Here is a 21,403-nt window from a genome sequence, read left to right on the forward strand (position 1 = left end):
TGGTTTGAGCGCGGAGTCAAGGAGGCCATTTACGTGAAAAGGGAAAGACCATCTCTGAATCGAGGAGGGGGCCTAAGGGTACATCTTTCGCCATCTTACAATGCTGTGATTGCAGCCATTCCCCAACTCTCTGTGAATGGTACTCATGGCCATTGATCAGTGGGCTTTGATCAGTGGGTTTTGGTCAGTGGTTGTTGATCAATGGTCATGGGAATTTGCATAATTATGATTAAGGAACTGACCTCCCAGCCCATTGTTCATTCACTGGGCTGGTTTCAGTCATTATGCAAATGTTCTGTTTATAAGATTGGGGAAACCTGCAGTCAGCTGAGACTGAAGAAGTCACTTGGATGAGTGACGAAACGTTTCTCCCACAAAACGCTACGTCCAGATGAACAGAATCAACTTTTGGAGTGTTCCAGTCATTGTTCTGATGTTTCTTCTCTTTCTCTTTCTAGTCTGTTTTTCTTTCCACCCTGTTTGCCTGTGTATTAATTTCTTTGTCACTTTTTCCTATCGCTCCCTGTGTCATTTTGATAGTTACTTTTCTTGCGTGCCTTTCATATCTGGATGTGGTTCACACTCCTGTGGTTCTCTCATTGTTTCCATCTGTTCCCAATTACCTTGCTGTATTTAGCCTTTTGTTTCTCCCTCTGTCCATTCATCTGTACACCTTCCTGTGTTCTTGCTTCTCTCTCTGCATGTCTCCTTGTGTTTCTTCATTGTTTCATTGGAATCTGAACCCCCCCTCTTCTGGATAAATCAAATTTTTTTTTCTCTGTTTGAATTACTTTTTTGTTTGCCTGCCTGAATAACCCTGAAGCACCTTTTGTTATTCTTCTCCAGTAAATTTCATTAAGGTTTACCCTAGCTTACCTTACATTTGCTTCTGCATCTGTCCTCTTATTGAACTTAGAAGCACACACATACACGGTCAAACACAAACACACACACACACACACACACACATGTCTGGTTTGCTATCCTCGTGGGGACATCCCATTGACATAATGCTTTCCCTAGCCCCTTACCCTAACCCTAACCATTAAAAATGAATGCCTAACCCTAACCCTTACCCTAAACCTAACCATAACCTAATTGTAACCCTGACAGTAAAACCGCATTTTGAGTGTGAAAATTGCTTTCAACCCCAAGGGGACCTGGATTTTGGTCCCCACGGTGCAGAAAGTCCCCACCAGGATAGTAAAAGTCAGATTTTGGTCCCCACCAGGATAGTACGAACCCGTACACACACACACACACACACACACACACACACACACACACACACACACACACACACACACACACACACACGTGTGTGTGTATTTATATCCTTGTGGGGACATCTCATTGACACAATGCTTTGACACTAAAACCACATTTTGAGTCTCAAAAATGCCTTCAAACTCGTGGGGACCGGGATTTTGGTCCCCACGAGGGCTGATTGTCCCCACAAGTATAGTAAACTACCAATTTTTGGTCCCCATGAAGATGTTAATACCCGTCCACACACACACACACACAAACCTCCTGCTCCTGAGTTATGATGTTTTACAGAACATTATGATGCCACAGTGAATTTTACTGTTGACCTTTTCATTTTAAGATGCCATCACTTTACAATATTAAACATTTGTTTGAAATCTTCTGTTACTTGGTAAAGGAACTCTTAAGTTGTGGCCAAAAGCATATTTTATGAGGTCATAGTGATCTTTGGCCACTGCATGGTTGATCCTTGAGTCCCGGTGGATGTTTGGGCCAGATGTGATGATATTTCTTCCAGGTGTTCTCATAAAATTAAGTAGAGTAAATCGCTATTATGGGACTGGGTACGGTCACAGTGACTTTTACCTCTGACCAACAATCTTTATTCAGTTCATCATTGAAGCCAAGGGAATATTTGTGCTAAATTTACCAAATATTCATAAGACATTTCTGAGGTATAACATTCACAAACATGTCAGCATCTGTACCAAGGTTATCATAGCTGTGTTATTTTCATAGCTTTTATTAATATAGAGTTAAAAAGTTATTTTCTCTTTGGCTTAGTTTTACTTAGTTTGCAGTTTTCAGTGCTAGAGATTCGTTTTATTGTTTAAAATGTTTACTTTCAGTTTAGTTTTGATTACTTTACATTTTATTTGCATTTATATATTTACCACTATAAACACATTTGCTACGATTTGCTAATTGAAAAAGTGAGACCAACTTGAAAAATACTAAAACAAAAAGACTGACTGTATTTTTTATATTCAAAGTCTTTTTTTTTACCCTCTGAAAATGTCAGTTTCTTATTTGAAATTTAGTTAGTTTTATTTTACTACTATATTAACTTTGTCCGTTTGCAGGGACTGCACTCCCACAGCTGTTGCAGAAGCATACAAAAACAAGGGTCACACAGTTTACCACACAGTATATCTGACACCATGAAGCTGAACTGTTCTGACCTTAAAACTACATTCTTTTCATTGTGCTCATCCACAATGTTGCATCCAAGAAGAAAAGCTAATTATTTTAGGGAACTTCTAAGAAGCAACACACAACACAGTTGTGTACAAAGTATATAATCAAGTGTATTTTCATCTTTATCCACGTTCTGTACACATATTAAGATCCATTTCACATGAACACTATACAATAGCAATGAGTGAGGAATGGTATATTTTCTGAGCACTGAGCAGCTCATGTCGAATGGCACTTTCATAAAAAAAAAAAGAACAGGAAATCACAGAGCATGAATAAATAACTCAACAGAGAAAATGGCTTTATATTATCAGATCCATTGAGTAACAGATTTAGCACATATAAAATGCACAATGCAACAAAACAAAACATTTGTTTGTTCCACCCTTGTGTTTTCTCTGCATAATCTGTACCGTAAATAATCCCCCCCCCAAAAACCCAAAAGATATTTGCAGCTATCAGAGGAAAAAGTGTGCTTTTAGTCCGGATTTGAGTAAAAGGCAATCTAAAATATAACGTGTTAAGAGGAGTGGTAACAAGATACATTGAAATATCAGAGAAATATCAATACAATTCACAAATCTTCAATTATTCATCTCGTAGAATAGTCATTTAATAACCGATAGAAAAAAAAACAATACATGTTTGGCTGCTTTACAAGGAATATCTATGCTTCAAAGATATGTTTACATTTTCTGTGTGCTTCTGAATTATCCCAAGACAGTTTAGAAGAAAGAAAACATTATGAGCGAGCCAGCATCTGGTGAGGTGTGTTGGTTTCCTTTTTCCAAGAAGCAATCAGAAAACACTCTCTAATGTGATTCTGAGCTCTTGAAAATTCCTGTAAAGTTCGGGCTGAAACAGTTTTGAAGTTGTCATGAAAAGCTGTGTTGCGGGGGCGAGCAAAGCATAGCATCTCGCATGATTATTCTTCTTTATACCTTCCCTGCGTACACGATGCTTTTTCAATCTGCTAACCACTATATGTACATACAAGCAGTGTTCACGGATAAATACCTTCACTGGTGTAGAATGACTTGCTCACAATCATCCCTACCTGGAATGGCATGGCACATTGACTGCAATATCTGATATTAATTCTCTTTCTGAGCCATCATACTATAAGGTTCACTGGCCAGAATATGGAGAAGGATTTGAAAATTCCTTTTTTCACCAGGAGGGCTAAATATCTTGCTTCATTTACTTTACGATAAGCCATCAGCAACACAGTACCATCTCTTGTGGATAGAGGCAGAGTGAGTGGGGAGTTTTAAAATCACATGAAATAACATGTAGACTGCAGACATGATGTCTTATCCAAATGAAGGCCTTCTGTTCGAGTGTAGCCAGGATGACTGTTGTGCTCTCTGTTCATCTACCATCAAAATTCAATAGCTGGGCTGTTCAGCCTCATACATCATAATGGGGACATTGAGACTTGAGATAGGGCATTACAAAGAAGTACAAAGAAACCAGATGTTTTTCAGCACTTTCTTCACGGTGCCATATCCATGCTATATACAAAGCCAAAGTGGATATGCCTCCTTCGAGCTTGTTAAAAACATAAAAAAATGATACACTAATAAGGAATTGGTGAATGCAGACTGAGTGCACATTGTGATACAGAGGATGAGTCAGATCTTGTGCCGTAGATAACAATTTATCATTAATAGGAACTGGGCAACCTTGACTTTTGAGAAAAATGTAAAAGCAGGACACAATTGCTTTGCGCAGTTGTTGTTTCTTTTTTTTTTTTTTCTTTTGTGGAATTTTTCTGATAGTCGACCTGACAATATAGGGGCGCGAAAGGAAAGCATCCTCTCTCATCCTCTTGTCTCAGCCCACACTTGCCTACTCTCCTGTGATTTCAGACGTAGTATTCTTTGTCTTTGTTCTTTTTGCCCTTTGTGATGGCCTTTGCCACAGAGGCTGTCGCTGTGTTTTTGTCTTTGACCACTGCTCCATTGCCCTCCGCAGTGGAATTGTTGGCAAAATTGTGGCTCTGGTCTGTCTGGTAGGAGCCCTCATCCCGGTTCCGGTACTTGTACATGGCATAGAGGAGGATAAGAATGCAGAGAGCAGCAGCAGCCACGATACCAACCACCATCCCCGTGGTGCTACTGGACTCCCTTATCACCTCCACGGCACCAGGCAGGCTCTTATCATCAGAGGCTGTGGGGTTGGCTGTGGGCACATGGGGAAAATTGGGGGGGTAAGTTAGTCCTGGTGTGTTTCGGGAGGATGGAGGAACAGGGGGCAGAAGCACCTGGTCACGGGTGTTCATTTTGCCTGCAGGAATGTGGAGCTGGTCAGGGTTGGTGGTGGGAACAAAAGGAGGTAAGGGGCGGGGTTTCTGGACTCCACCATCACCAGCGGCAGGGGGTGGAGGAAGGACTGTCCTGTCAGTGACCAAGGGGGAGTTATTATTGTAAAAGTCCTCGTCATCGGATTCCGTCATCTCCCCAGAGCCGAAGGCTGAGACCTCCACAGGGTCACCACAGTCCTCCTGGTCCGGGGGGCAGGAAGGGTGGGGAGGGAGTATCAGGGACTCTTTGGTGGTTTCAAGTGGGGATAGGAGAGTGGGAGGAGGAGGGATGACGGGGTAACGGGTGGCGATGGATGGGGGCTCAAGGGAATCCACTGTTATAATAGGCAACACTAATTCACCTCCTAGAAAGAAAACAGAAAAGGTAGGGGATCCTAAATTAGAGCAGAATTAACACTGAAATTCTGGCTGAGCAGTTGTGCTCATCAGGACGGAAGCACAATCTGCTCATTATGTACATTATTAATGAAGAATTTAACTAATATTAGATGGCTTATCAGTGATTTTATTTATAGTAATTGCACATACTATGCCGATTTCTATAATACATGGGTATTTACATCAGCGCTTGGCAACTGAGGAGAAAAGCAAACCGAAAGCATCATAATGCTGTCTGGAAGGTATGCATATGTGTGTGGGTGTGCAGATTAAGAATGCTTAATAATGCAATACAGCAAATGCATAAAAAAGAGCTCACATGCAGAAACAAACATACAAGATGACCCGTGAGAGGCGGCAGCTGAATGAAGAGCACATAATAAACACAAGAACATTAAGTTTTAAATGGCCATGCTGCGGTATGCACATCTGTAGGCAGAGGTTGAGGAATGATAAGAGAGCAGAAAGGTTATTGTATGAATGAATCACACACAAAATAGTATGATTTTCTGAAAGCACTTGCTATCTTACAGATGTACCTTTAACCACTATTTAATATAGATGCCTCAACAATTCAACAATATATTTTCCTGTGTGTGTGTGTGTGTGTGTGTATTTGTATATACGATTATAGCATTCTGCAGTTACAGATGTTACAGATACATACATCTACAGACATTTACGGCCAATAGGTTCTCTTTCATTATTATTTCAGTCACACTTTGCCGGGCCAGACAACAACAAACAATTCTGATAAGGTCATATTAATAATTAAGGCCCCCACAATAAGGCCAGACTCTTAAGTTCTACAGCTTGTTTCTGTCACAAACCCGATCAGACTCTCTTAATGCCTGAAGTACACTTCACAAAGATTGTCTTCGATTCACTTTTGTGAGCTACAAATACAGGGTAGAGAACAAATTAATGCCAGTTGAGTCTGTAATAACTATCCAAATAATGACAGTCATTTGACAGAATTACTCAATATGTGAGTGCAAGATAGCTGGATGAAACTGAGAAGACAGATCTGTTTTTTTTAAGAACAATGACGGCTGCCTAAAAGCACTGCATTTTGTCCGCACTCCTAGGTAAAAATAACATTACTCATCTAAGCACCCTAGTACCATCGCTTCATAAGGACCAATTGACCCACCTGTTCCCGGTTCACACTCTTCCAGGTCCTCATCATCACTTGGACACTCAGCTGATGCCACCAAAATATCATCAGAGTTCTGTGGCTGAAAGCAAACGGGGAATACAATTTCTTTTTTAACAAATACCCAATAAACATTTTTCTTCATTCAGGCTCACAGACAGTCTCTTTTTTACGCTGACTGTCCTGTCTGAGAAAAAAATCTGCACTATGCAGCACTGTACTGCTTAAGTGTTTGTGCCTGGAGCGACACTAGTAAGACTACAAGTTCAAAATGAGCCCATCTGCAGCTGCTTTTTATCCTTTACCCCATTGGCTGACTTTATGTGTGTGCAAACAATAGAAAAACATCACTGATGGAGACTCTCAATGAGCTAAATGCTATATAATTGGGTTTTAAACAATTCTTTTATATCAAATTTGCACAAAAAACCCATATAAAATTCTCACATATGTTTAACGAGGATGCAGGATGCACAGTGGGCTCTGGGCAGAGTGGGCAATAGAAGGCTCACTAATGGATTACTTTGATAAATTGAAAATATAGAGAAGACCATTTTAGGATAGCTAGACAAAAGAAATGGAACAAAAAGAGCACTCTGCAGTTTTATTAGGAGAGGCAGTGGCAGTGGGGGTTCTTTAAAACCTCAGGACAAGTCCAACTACTGAAATTTCTCCAATTTGAAGGGTTTTCAGCTTTTATCACATTCAAATTCTTTGTTTTTATGTGGCCGCTGTATTGTAAAAATACACTAAACAAGAATGTCATCATTATCCTAATCCTAATACCTTGATGGAAAGTAAGTTATGCAATGAATTCACAATCAAACATGCTGGATCAAACCTGTTATTTAATGAATTTATGAAGCATTTTAGCTTACCTATTACTCCATACAAGGTTTTATATGCCTAATTCTTTCAGTAATGGCTGATGCTGCGCTAAGAAATTTAATGATGCTGTGAAACACTGAATTTTGTCATGGTGTGAGACTTAAATGTGGTACATTTCATCTCATAACTCCTTTCATGATGATCAGGGAAAAAGTGTGTTCATGTTCCTAAACCCCTTTAAGGCCTGAAAATCTAAAAAATAAGCTTGTCATTGTCAAGTGTAGAGAAGAACTGGGGATTCTGAAGTGTTATCTGGTTTTGTGATTGCGTGTTGACTGTCACCCTAGATTCTAGTACTGCAAGTTAAATTTCAAAATGTGCATTAATACAAGATGAATGGAACAGAAACTACAGTATAAGCTAAACGTGACAGGGGGATTAAATAAGCTCCAAATGTGTAAACCTGTGCAAGTTTAATAGAAGAGAAGCTTCTTTTCTTACATTTATGTTTTATAAGGTGACACACATAAAGACACTGCCAAAGTATTACTCAGTTTTGTTCTTATATTAATCACGATTTTGCATTTTTAAAGTTGATTGAGAATGTTAAGGATGCTTAGACATATTAGCAACCTGAAAATGTCTCTGGAAATTTGTAATTTTGGGAATCACACACAGCTCCAGATTTCTACAAAGCTAATTAATTTAAAAAAAATCACTGACTGTTATTGAGCCATATTTAAAATGGCCTTTTTTCCTACTGCGAAACATGGACAACAGCCTTCACCTTATGAGCCAATTACCTCCCTGTTGTCAGCAAATTAGCACCCCTTTTTAAACTCGCTGACCTTTGAGATGCTTTCCCTCAAGCTGGGTGACCGCTGCCTGCGGGTGGTGGTGGTGGCCATCGTGGTGGTAGTTTCCATGATTGTGGTAGACATATCAGACACCGCCAGCGGGGTGACGGAGGTAGTGTCGGTGGTCACCACGGAGAGCGAGTCTCCGACCAGCCGCAGGTTCCCCTCCACCTGTACGCTGGGGTCATTTTCCGCTGCCAGTTTGAGCACCTGAAGACCATTGTAATACAGCCCTGAAATCTGACCCTGGAAGGGCCGCCCTTTGTCAGAACCGCCAATTTTAATGGCTGCCTGGCTGTTAAAGATGGTCAACTGTCTCCCTAAAGTTAGACAGAAACACAGAGAAGGAGAAGATGGAAAAAGGGAGAGAACGGCAGAGCACACACAGAGACGGCATATGGGAGATTTTGCACAAGAACATCATCTGAGCCAGGTGGGATTTAGTAATTAATTTGTTTAAAAGCTTATTTAGATGTTAACTCTAAAAGGGGAAATGTTGGTTAGCAGCAAGTTTATAATTTTGACTTTACACATACAAGAAGAGGAGGCTTAAAGCCTATTTAGATGTTTATTTAAGATTTATGATTTTGAAATGTCACTGAATAAGTTAGCAGCTGCCTGTGGGAAAATGATATTTATATTTATCTCTTAGCTTTAGAGGGGAAAAAAAGAAGGTGTGAAGATACGTATCTTATGGCTCCTTTTAACAGGTAACTACTAAAATGGCAGTCTTGCCACACATCAGACAGTTTGAAGCCGAATGACAATAAAAATTAGACTCCCTCCTCCCACTGACTTCATCAGCCATTAGGCCATTAAAACATGCTTTTCCGTGGGTTTCCCCCACGGTCCAATTGTTTTACCTCCTGAAAGGGGCAATGATATCCAACAGCACCGCTGTCAGCACCTTTACTGATAAGCAGTGTTACATCTGAGGAGGAGGGCTGCAGTAATGGGCCCAACTCAGGAGAATACTTATTAGCAAAGTTAATGGCTGCAAACAGTGATCTACTTTAACAGCCTGTCAGGGCTGTTTTGTTGCAGCAAAAAAAAATTCAGCTTGGGAGTCTGATGTGCTCGTTGTAGTACAATGCAAGGCAGCACAAGATTACAGGGAACAAGAAAAAGGGAAAGAGGTTCATTGGGGTGAACACATCCTGAAGCTATGGTTTAAAATATGGTTCAGTTATTAGGAACGAAGCCTAGTCAGCTTATGTCCAGTTTTAGCTTCACTGGTATTAATGAAAATGTTACACAGCATTTTAATGATATTTATGTAGAATAATTACACACAGTATCTAATTACACACAGTGGTTAAGAGGGATGATAGAGGGTTAGACAAGGGTTATGCGCTTTTAGTTAATTTAGTTTAAAATCTTTGTTAAGGTGCAGCCTCTCCACAAGGTATAAGGATGACAAAAAGAAATGGCAAGCACGCCATATCCGTTTGCTTCCACACTCATTTTCTTCTGCTTAAAGCTATACTGTGGCCATTAAAATTCATAGCCAGTACAAGTTCCAATTAAAATGGAAATGTATACGTCTGGGTAACCTGCACTTTGTCACCCTTGTCTTCTGGCACTGCACCTCTCAGGGGGGAAGTTTATTTACTAGTTATTTCAAGGGTTAATTAATTAATTAATCAATTATATTTTTACCTTTATCGAGTAGCCACTCGTCAACTACCCGACCAAGTCTGTATGGGATTCTTTGCCTAGCAATAGCCAGTCGTTCATTATCATAGTGTCCTTCAAAGAATTTGGAGAGACAGATTAAAGGTTAAAGTCTGCAAGCTGAAACATCACATGGTTAGAAACAAAGTTATAACGGCTAACATTTTTAACAAGTTATCAATTTTAACCCAGCTGTGAGTTAAAAGAAACTTGAGCTTTACTTAGTGTTATCTAGTTATTATGAGTAACACTGTTAATGCTAATTAGAGCAACGTTTAGGCTATTTATAATGTGCTACTCTAGTTAGTGTTATTTAGCTATTTTTTTTTCCAAGCAAAGCATCGTCTTCAGTAATTACCAATTACAGCAGAATAATTTTATGTACTTTATAAAACAGACGTTCATTCATAAGAAACAACCAATCAAATCAGGAAAACAGTTGCATTTAGACAGTGATAAAAAGTCATGTAGTTAGAGTAGGAGCATATGAATTTGATTGCATTCACAGAGAGCCAAAGTCTCGCTCACTTCAGTGCCAAAATGCATTTTTCCAATGCAGCGCATGGTATACATGCAGTGATTTTACTCGAGCTCCCAGAAGGCAGTGACAGTATGTCAACATCAAAGACTTATGGGAGTTGCAATTTTAAGTCTCTTTGGTGTTCATTCATTCATTGTCTTGTTCATTCATTTGAACAAGACACAAACAGTTCCCCGGTGAGACAGGACTTCAGCTCCCTTTTAAACACATGCAAATGCAAAACAAATAAATTAAAATAAAATAAAAACAAGCAACATACAGTAATTACAGTATGAATTGTTTCCAGACATTAGGAGAGCCCAGATTTTTATTTAGACCTAGCACCGAGGAATTTCTATCAATCATCAGCCACAGGGTCACTAAAAGGTTTAACTATTAGTAAATTATTGTTACATTATTTCGTTCTATTCACTTTCTGTTGAGATTATTATTTGCAAACATTTTCAACCAATACGTAATTAATACAAATATGAATAATTGTTAGACTTTAAAGTAAACCATTACAGCACAACAATGAAAAGGCAGTTAAATGCCTGGTTATACTGTAAGCTGTAATATAGTGAAGATGTTAAAATCTGTTTGCCTTTTTTTCCTCAAAGAAATTGCCAGAAAAAATTACTCTATGATATTTGATATCTATTTAAGGCACAAGAAAATAGAAAAGTGGTAATTCTGAATTTCACCTGTGTGATGTACACTCCCTATTTCTAACTGTTCTGTGCATTGCCATGTGAAATGTTTCAAATATCACTGATTGCTGAGTGGGAGCTGACATAAAGGTGCACACCATCTTCATTACCCAATTACATGCATGTGCCCTCGTGTTATATGCATCTGTGCTTTGAACACCAGCTGGAGGCATAGAAAGGATGTGGTTTGTGTCTCACTATGCCAGCTGGTGCACCTGCTCTGAATAAGGTTAATTGGTAGATTGGTTCAGAACAGGTTAAAGCCAGTTATGATCATTTTATGTATGTATCTTCTTTTTTGGGTCCACATATATGTTGTGTGCACACAGTTGAGTGATTTTTACTCACTATGATAAGTTACCACACATAAAATAAAACTGTTATTTAAAATAGATAAATATAACTTATCATTATAACAGTCTCCCTTTAGTGAATCTACACTATTTTGTATCTAATAACAGACAGATTAAGTATGATCAAGCATGATCACAGCCACATTTTGAATGTCAGCAAGAATTTGTCAAGTGAATATTTATTGAAAACAACACTATCATTTAAATTTAAGGCTAGCAGTTCATACATTCACAGCTAAAACACTGCTATATTGGGCTGAAATAGCACTTAAACCGCACAAGAATGGCTTAAGTATTACATCATTTAGAAAAGTCTAGTGAATCCCACCTGAGCCACAACTTCACATCTTCCCACCTCTCTACCAAACTAAATGCAAATACGGCAGCAGCTGATGAAAATACCTTAATTGCTAAACTCAAAAAGGCAGCTTTAGGGAGATTTACTCATTCCAAACTATTATATTTTTACACAAACACATAATTTTTAGTTGCATGAGGCAACTTTAATAGATATCTTATAAACTGATAAAATAACCACGCAGGAACACTGAATTAAAATTACCCACTGGGCAAACTGCCAAGCAGTTTTTTCTCTTCTTTTTTCAAATGATTTATTTTATAACTGCTTATTCAGTGATTTTTAAAAAAAAAAATAGGCAGACATGCAACCCTTTCTCTCTGATCCAGAAGTTTCATGCTGTCTCACTATGCATGTAATATCTCCAAAGTTTGTCCTATTAACCTTACCTGGTGGATAACGCTCAATGACTGGATGGTTGTCCACCTGGAGAGTGGCATTGCCACCACTGCGTGTGAAGCGTACAACATGGTACTTGCCATCATTAACTATGACAGCAGGCTCATCAATAGTGATGTCATCTGTCCCCACATTGAAGATGACACCAATGTTTCCTTGATCCTGCACAAAAACAAGAATGAACGTGACTCATTAGGCAAATGACAGACGCGGTAGGAAAAGCGAGCGTCCCCACAAATGGGTTCGGGGAAAGCCCAAGATAGTGAAACATGTTGAGCAATCACTTAAAAATAAATGAAAGTAAGGGCTAACCCTACTTAGAGGTATTCCTCTGCTTCTCAGGGCCTGTACTTTGAGCCTTAGGGCATTTGCCCTGGGGGGCATTATGCCCCACTTCAATCTGCTGCTGGATATCACTATTAAGAGGGTATAACAGAGGTTGAACAGTACAGTGTCAGTTGTGGATGATAAAATAGTAATTATTGCTAGTATTTATTTATGCATTTATTTTACAGCTTAGCAAGTTTGTCGTGCCGTTTGGCGTGTATTATTAAATTATATTTAATATTGATATTTGCTTTGTACATCAAAAGAACCGTTTTAATTAAATGAAAAACAATTCTTTCTTTGGTGATGTTTATCTTTTTATAATATTTTTCACACTTTTCTGACTAAAGAGACAATGGCTTGACAAGTTTAATCTATCTGCTTGTCAGGCCAGGAACCTTGTTTAAACGGAAACCCATATCCTTTGTGACATGGGCAGTATGTTTAGTTCTTTCTTTAGGGTTCAGTGCCATTTCCCCTCAGCAGCCAGCTCCACTTTCCTGATGTGGATCACTCTTGACAGAATCCTGCTGTTTCTCTTTTGGTTGACCAACTTCTCACCCTGTCAGCCTCTACCTACTCCTGCCAACCTTCCTCAAAGGTCAAATCTGCTTCTCAAACTAGCCTTTGTTTAGTACTAATAAGAAACATTGGAAGCAAACTCTGTGGGGTCTCTGTGCCTGTCCAGCCCTTGTACGTTCACTGCCTCACGGTCATTTTAAATGCAAGCCAAGGACAAAGTGCTAAGGTGGTTATAATAGACATGGTGAGAAACAGCACATAAAGCTGCGGGGCCACTTTCCCTCGACTTATAGGGGGACGCACTAACCTTTTAATGCTGGTTTAATACAGAAGCGCAAGTAGAAAAGTAGAAGTTGGAGAAATAAATCAAAAGATCATACTTATTTCGTTGTAGACCAGAGATTATGCAATGTGATATTATGATATGTATAACACGTGCAGTAATATGCTACTTTTATCCCACCCCCGTAACATGTGTATCTCAACTGTTTACAGTCAAGGACAAAAAAATCTGAAGGTTCTTATTCAAACAACCTCGACTCCTGCAGCTGGTTACACCGTATCAGACCTTGAACCAGAGAGGGAAGAGGAGGTAAAGAGTGAAAATGACTGGAGTAGTGTTTTATTTGAATAAAATCTTGCAAACTGCTGGCCTTCCATGCTATGATGTGCACAATATCTACTGGCCTTACAGCCATTATGTAAATATGTTCAACAGTGGGCCTTGCATTGCAATTGGATTCCCTGCCTCTACTGTCAGAAATGAGCTGCACAGCTTATTCCTTGACATGCACCATTTCATATAACTGATTGTTCCCCTTTTCTTCTACCTCCAGTACTGCATTACTGACTCAAAGGCTAAAAATTCAAATACGTAGACTTCTTTTCCTGCCTTGATGGTGTGATGTAAAACCTGTCTCGGTGCTTTGCTCTTACCCTCTAATCATATGTAAAATCATTCGAGAAACCTTTTGAATTTGAAATAATTAGTCTTGCTGAGATGGCTGGTGTTAAGTACAGAAGTTTTAAGGCTTCTTTAGAAACACTGAGCACCCTGTTAGTATATTTTGGATTGTTATCTTTTTTTGCTTTCTAAAATCACCTGAAAGCCATCATGAACTCAGGAACAGGTGAATATGTGCAATTGAATTATGATCCCTGAACAAAAGCTGGACAGTTAAAGTCACACAAATATCACAGAACATGTACACCCCTTTAAGACAAAGGTGTACCCACTTACAAGTACTTCATGTGAGCTTAATTAGTCATGGAATTAATGCAGGTTAGCAGGAACCTTGTTAGTAAAGAACAAAGACACACTTTGGCAAATGAGAAATCTTTTTAATGCCTTTTGATATGTACTTACTATAAATTCCTTATATTTTTTATTGTCAGTGTTATCCTTTATATTTTCTTTGTACACTTATCTGTAACCTAAATGGACAGCTTTGGATGTCGGTAGTTTAATTATTCCTCCGATGATGCAAACTGATGAGTAGTCATTAGGCAGCTACAGGGTAGTGCGACCTCAGGTCAAATTCAACCGGTGTCCTCTGGACAACAATTAAAATCTCCAGGGCCAGAAGAGTCTGCCTGGGGGTCCTTATGGCTTCAAAAAGCGCTGCTCCTATTTTGCTTACTCAGTCTTAGAGCGTGATTGCAAAATAGCCCTGAAGCACCTTTTGACAGCTGGCAAAGCAACACTAATGCACCCCAGTTTTTGTAAACAAAAGCTTGGCCATTCTAGTCAACACATTCTCACTCCCAACTTATCACATACTGATGCTTGGTCATGACCCCTCGGCATCACATTTTTACTCACTGCCCTTTAGCATCATTTTTTCAGTGTGCAGGGTAAAGCATCTTCCAGATAAAATACAAAATTGAAGGCAATGTGGTGCTGAAGCAAGCATTTTGTGAGTCGACCCTTATAGACCCCCATGATAAAAATGCCCAACTTTACAGCACAAATAAACTTATCTGCAGCCTGGAAAAGCATTTTTCATTCCTCTCAGTGTACTTAACAGAATAGACAAACAGATAATACAGACAGCAACATGAATATAGCATATTTCAAGATTTATATGTGCAATGGTGCAGAGTGCCAGATTTTTGAATGATCCTGGAATAAATAAGGAATGGATAACTGGCCACTATAAACACAGCATTATGATAACTGCACTGAGTTTATATAAAGGCTTAAAGTTATATATTATTATGGGTGTGGTTATTTTATCTGACTGACATTAACTCGTTGACTGTGACTGTGCCATCAATTCCTTAACTGCAAAGTGGTTTTTAATGCCCATGTAACTGTATGAAGTGCATTTTCTTGCACACTCACTGAGCTGTTTTGACACCCGCTCTGATGGACTGTTACTTTTCTCCCAAAGATTTTTCATTCTAGTATCTCATCTTTCCTGCTACTGACTATAATTTACATGAGGGAAAAAGTACTGATTTTTATAAGGATAAGTGATTTCAAGAATTTGCAGCTTCTTCAGATGAAATGATGACATGAAAAGATGAATTAAAAGAGTTACAGCACTAACAATTCTTCTGTGATGATACATCGCTGCTGCCTGATATATTTTTAAACGGAGCACAGAGTGGACAGATCATGATTCTTTTAACACCACCAGCATATCTGTCTGTCTCGGTTTGTCACCAGCCAAATGTTTGTCTCTGAATTGGCTTGCTTTACTATACTCTCTACTAGAGACTTTTTAGAGGTGGGTGGGAGCTTGCGACAATACTGTTGGGATTTTAGAGACTTCAAATCTTTCTCATAATATAGAAATGATAAAATGTGCTTCAATCAGGAGTGTCGCTGTGGTCAGGGGTAAGGTTTCCATTAAGTTCTGATGGAAAAGACATCTTAAATGAAGGAAACTGAGCTATAAAATTTCAAAGATTATGAAAGACACTGATTCCCAACTAAAATAAGTTCTGCATAAAAATGTGTAATTATTACTGTAAAATATATTCTGGCTATATAGCCAAATGGCTTATGACCTTAGTAATATTGGTGAGAGGAGTGAGATTAAGGAATCACTGAGGTCCACCCAAATCTCATCCAGTAAATTGATCTTTTGCTCTTGAAGCACTGGTTTAACAATTCTAATAGTCTCCATTTTGCGCAGTGAATGTTCTGTTTTGTTTCATCTTTTAGTCACTCATTAAAAACATGACCATTTGAAAATAGCATTAGCCACTCTGATGTGCTCTCAACTGAATACGGTGATGGTTTGCTGCTTTTGTGCAAAATAATTGGTCTTTTAAGCTGGTGTATGTACCGTGTTCAAAGTCATATTTTTGAGCTAACCATGTGACCAGTTTATTACAGCAATCTTCAGCAGCTCTAAAATCCCACTGTTATTATTCATCACAGTGGTAGTTTTGAATGAAAGGGGTGAAATCTGAAGAAAATCTAAACCATAAAAAGCTCATATCATTTGTTTCCTTTACTATTTTCAACTGTTATTCAAGCCAGCTTTGCTCTCAGTCGCCCTCTTCTACAGAGGGCAAATTCCAGCATGGAGACAGAATGAGATAAAAAGAAGAATTAACACTAAAGCAGAATACATTAAAACAAATCACAACTTATGTCTCTACAAAACAAGAAGGTGTGAAATTGTTGGGAAACTAAAAAAAGACTTCAACACCACCTGAACTGCTTTGGATTTCCCTCCGCTGAGCAGTAATAAGGTGTCAAACTCAGCAATCTGTCTGTGCGCAAGGACTTGGCAGATGCTAGGAAAAATGTTTTCAGCTCACTTTGCACGCAGGCAGGAATCCTTGCATTTACTAGCAACAGTCTACGGCTGGCAAGGTCAGATTCAGACTTTTAAAACTGGAAATGCAATTTAAATGAGGCAATTTAAAAAAAAAAAAACATCCAGGGCAGGATTTTTGGACCAAAACATGTCAAGTAAATGACATGTGGAGGAAAAACACTTTTGCTTAAATGTTAAACACTACAGTTTTTATCTGTTTTTCAGTATAATGTGATATATGTGCAAATTACAATTAGCAGAATATCCGTTAAAACAAAAACATGTACTTGGTTTGGTAGGACGACTGTGATGCCCCTTTTGAGTCTTTGCCCTTGCCCTCAGAGTTAAGATTAAGAGACAGAGTCAATGTGGCGTGGAAAATAAGGAGATGCTGACAAGCACACTCAAAAAAATGAAATTGGGTGGTTGTTACATGTACAAGATTCAAACTTGTAATTTGAACTAAATAATTTCATGTTTCTATGGTGAACGTAATTAAATCATGTAGCATCTGCATGAAATTCAGCAACTTAATTTGTTCTTGTTGAGATGACATGATACAATCTAGTAAGAGTGGTTAGTTGCCTGGACTCACGAAATTCACAAGATCACATTAGATGTCAAACTGCAGGAAAATCGCTGGAGTTTTTAGAGGCAGACAACTACACCCACATCACGTGTATGCTGTTGCTATTTATTGTGGTTTAACCTGTCAAGGACAAAAACGTACAGAATATTCTGCATCAAGCCTTGTAATCATAGCTTTCCTAGTTTTGTTAAGCCTGGATTGACAGCTTGGTGGTGTGATGGTTAGTGCTGTTGCCTCACAGCAAGAAGGGCCTGGGTTCAAATCCACAATCTGTCTGGTTTGCAGTGTGTAATTAGAGTTAAATCAACTGGTGATTCTAAATTACCCATGAATGTAAGTGCAAATGATTGTTTGTCTCTATGAAATCATCAACCCCCATATTGGTTCATTAAGCAACACTAGCAGTAATTCCCTTGACTAACAAAGTAGTTGTTCAAACAACAAGATTTCATTGTGTTTTCCTAAAGTTTTTAACTTGTGTAGCATGCATTAAAACAAATTTCACTCTACATACTTAAATAAATCACTTCAAGTCAATGTAAGTATACTACGTTGATCCAACGTAATCTGATTACATTAAACCGCCAAATGCCAAATGTGTTGGTTTGACATGGTCAAAAATGGGTTATTGTACTTGGTTAAATCACGTGGAAAAAGGTGCCATGATTAAACTGTGTTCATCCAACAACAGATTTTTTTGAGTGCATTATCTTTTTTATTCTAGTCTTTTACCTGCTTCTGTGTGTTGTATTTGCACCAAAAAGTTCAATATTAGATCAAATGAGTCCAATAAATCAGGTAGAAAGTACTTTTCCACATGCTTAACAGCAGGTACTTTAATACAGAGACTGATATTACAATTCAAATTCCTTTCAGAATAAAAATGATATGAATAAAAGAGGCGCACACGTAAATCACAACTGGTTTCAGAAGGGTGATAAAAACTTTTTCATCAGAAGACTTATTATTATTATTTTTTTGCAATATAAACAATTCAATCAGATTGTTTTCAGGCTGGGTTCTTTCTGCACATGGGGTCCATTCATCTTTCCTTCTGGGAATGCCCAAAACAGTAATGTAAATGTGTGGTTATGCATACCCAAAACGGCAGCTTCTGAGCTGAACTGGTCCCCTGGAACGGACGATAGCTGTCTTCAGGGAGCTGATCAGACACGTGCCACAGATTACATTAGCCACTGAGGACATATTCATCACTTTAGTGGATATGACACTAAGTGCGTGTGCATCCACACATGTAAACACCAGACAGCTGACCTCAAAGCTTCATAATCAGAATGAATCCAATTCAAATGAGAAATAATAATTAAAAATAAGAGGAGCCAAAGTTTTGCTTTCAAAGGTCAGATTTGTAATCTTATAAAGGCTTTTTTTCCTTTTAGTGTTTACCACAAAAGTGTCTGCTAATAAGATAGCGACTTCGAGTTACGAGTTTTGTCAACAGATGTGATTTTAATTATTACACCATTCACAGACGTTTGACAGATCTCCCTTCTGGTTTTCATCACTGCACACCTGTCCTGTGGCTCCATACTAAAAAGCCTGATTTCCCTCCAGAAAAAGGCACCATTGCAGGCAGATGCTGAGGCGCCACTTGGCTTCAACGACCACACACACACAGACACGCAAACACATATCCACACACGTGTTCATCACCAGAAAATATCTCGTAGTCTGCTGACGTGCGTGCGCCTCTTCTCCTTCTTGTACTTGTGATTTATTAATTCCTATTTTATTCCAATATTTGGACTCAGATGCCACTAATCGGTGAATCACACAAGCTGTGATGCTTCTGCGCCAAGTTAGAATAAGGACAAAGTCTAGTTAAAACGTCATTTAAAAATAGACCGAGAGGTTTAGTTATATCCATTTCATTTAATTAAGATTAGAGCATTAGAACTCCACCAGCAAATGCGAGTTTGCTTCCTGTTTTTTTGGGCCTTCATCAGCTTATCTGGAGAGAAATGATGATATGTGACTTACAAGTTTACTCATATAAAACTTTGTCACCTTAGCCGTCTTTTTCTTCCCCTTTTTGTAGCTGTAACTATTTCTGCTCTGTCTATATTTATTTAACTGCTCATGGAAATGCTGCCAGTATGACAGTAACCACGTACTGTTCACATACGTAAAGGTTGAAAATACTGCAATCAGCATCAGGAACAGCTTACCAGTTTATCGATAGAATAACACGCTCTGTGGCAACTCGTGAGGGAAGCTGAAATCTCTTGTTAGGGTTTCCCTTTAAGAACCCCTGAGTTACATGGCTGCCTTGTTGTCGGAAGCTGGTGAGCATTTGAGAAGTAGCTGCAGCCGCTCTGAAGCACATGATGACATCATAGTTACTGTAATCTACACCCTCCAAAAAAGCTCTGTGCATATGCGCAGCGCCAACAGATATCCAAATGTTGTGAATCATTTTGCAGAAAGGTCATGTGATGTTATCGTGACGTCTCTTTCTCTGCCTCCTTCTCAACATGCAGACCTGGCCTGAATAATAAAGGTTAACACTTAAGAAGCTAGCTTAGAGGAAAAACACAGCAGCATTTTTTTTTTTTTTTAACTTTTGAATAACTTTAAAAAAGTTAAATTCAGTCTCAAGGTCCAGGATCTCATTCAATTACAGTGAACTTAGCAAACCAATTTAAAGTTGCACAGAGCGGAAAAACAAAACACTGAAATATCACATTTCAGTGTAGTGACGTTCATTTCATGGTTTCATTTGTTTCTAACTATGTATGTACATGTTGTGCGGGCATTCAAATAGTTGCTGTTGCACTATTCTGTTTGCAGACAGAGTAGACTAATTTGAACAGTTCTGATAGGCTTCACACCTCACACAGACCAGATTTCCATGACATACAGAGTATGTTGTCCTTTTCGCCTCCTAAACCAATCACAATGCTTCTTTATAACCATATTTACAAAGTATGACATTAAATAGCACAATATGAATGACCATAAATCCTATTAAGGATAATTTATTCTACACAGAAAGTCTGCTTTCGTATAATCACAACATGATTTTAAGCTCATGAATACAGGATGCAGGTGGTATGAGCAGACTCACTCGGAGAAGGAAATAAAATTAATAGAAAAAGTATCTTAAAATCTCTCTGGGTAATCATTCTTACATTTTCTGTCTAAGTAACTCCACTTTAAAAAAAATGTAATATTTAGAAACCAGAAAAAGAATGAGCATAGTATTCAGAGCATAGCCGCAGGTCATATGTATGAAATATTTAAATTCTAATCTCCTTTAAGTGTTTTTTTTTTATCTATCATAGCAGTGTGATACCATACCAGTCTTCCCTTTTTGTGACTTAAAGCCACACAGATTCACGTTCTTACTATGTGCAGCTGAAGATAGTCTCCAAGCCCATGGGTGCTCTCCACTCGCACCAAGATGGCATCCTTCTGCTGAGTGCTGAAGCCCACGGCTAAGCGGTCAGCTCGGGTGCTCGGGCGCTCATTGGGGGCCCAGGTGAATGTGATGAGAGCTCCGCCTTTCCCGAAGATATACGTGGTGCCAGCTGGGAACAGAGGCGATAAGGAAAAGATGAGAGGACAGACAGTAGCCAGAGACACTTTTGAAAACAGGCAGCATTTTTAACATAATTAGTTCTGTTTTATCAGGTGTCTTCCCTTAGCCTTGGTTCTTTTAACTAATTTAACATTTGTTAGTTTTTCGTTTTTTTTTCTGGAAGTACCAATCCTTATTATAAAGAGATGAGATTCCACGTCTCTCTTTCCTTGCACGAACACTACCTTTCATTTTTCAAAATCATGCCATAGGCAGAGAAAAACCTCAACCAAAGATGGGAGATTTATTAAAGAAACCCACTCATGAATCTCTATTAAATAGCCTGAACTACTCAGTTTGATAAAGCTTTGCTTTCACAGATGTAAACTTCTCTTGCACCATGGAAATCCAGAAACTAACGGCATCTTTTGTCCCTGTACCTTCTTGGTTTTTGAAAGATACGGATGATATTCTGGACAGTTCAGTTTGTTTTTTATCATTTAGCCAACCATTTAATAATCACAGTTAAAATGCATTGCAAACACTTGATATTAATACAAAATAGCAGCTAGTGCAGAATCTAACAGGTGCATGAGAATGAAATATATCTGCTTGAACCTTTA

The 21,403-nt window shown here is 38.6% G+C and overlaps 1 protein-coding gene across 10 annotated transcripts in view; it reads right to left on the reverse strand.

Annotated features, from left to right (window-relative positions):
* Window positions 1-2,577: 2,577 nt before the first annotated feature.
* The window catches only part of LOC134637958 (neurexin-2-like), a 138,371-nt gene continuing 119,545 nt past the window's right edge, over window positions 2,578-21,403 (reverse strand). For 3 of the 10 annotated variants that reach the window (XM_063488535.1, XM_063488534.1, XM_063488540.1), the window contains 6 exons: window positions 20,609-20,790; window positions 12,016-12,187; window positions 9,671-9,760; window positions 8,003-8,331; window positions 6,324-6,408; window positions 2,578-5,136 (listed from right to left, as the gene is read on the reverse strand). In XM_063488535.1, coding sequence (XP_063344605.1) covers window positions 4,334-5,136; window positions 6,324-6,408; window positions 8,003-8,331; window positions 9,671-9,760; window positions 12,016-12,187; window positions 20,609-20,790 — 1,661 coding nt within the window. In that variant the 3' untranslated portion in view covers window positions 2,578-4,333. The remainder of the gene's footprint in view (window positions 5,137-6,323; window positions 6,409-8,002; window positions 8,332-9,670; window positions 9,761-12,015; window positions 12,188-20,608; window positions 20,791-21,403) is intronic. The other 7 variants (XM_063488542.1, XM_063488541.1, XM_063488544.1 and 4 more) reach the window with 3 other exon arrangements.

The sequence above is a fragment of the Pelmatolapia mariae genome, linkage group LG10_11 (assembly GCF_036321145.2).
Source record: "Pelmatolapia mariae isolate MD_Pm_ZW linkage group LG10_11, Pm_UMD_F_2, whole genome shotgun sequence".
Lineage (NCBI taxonomy): Eukaryota > Metazoa > Chordata > Actinopteri > Cichliformes > Cichlidae > Pelmatolapia > Pelmatolapia mariae.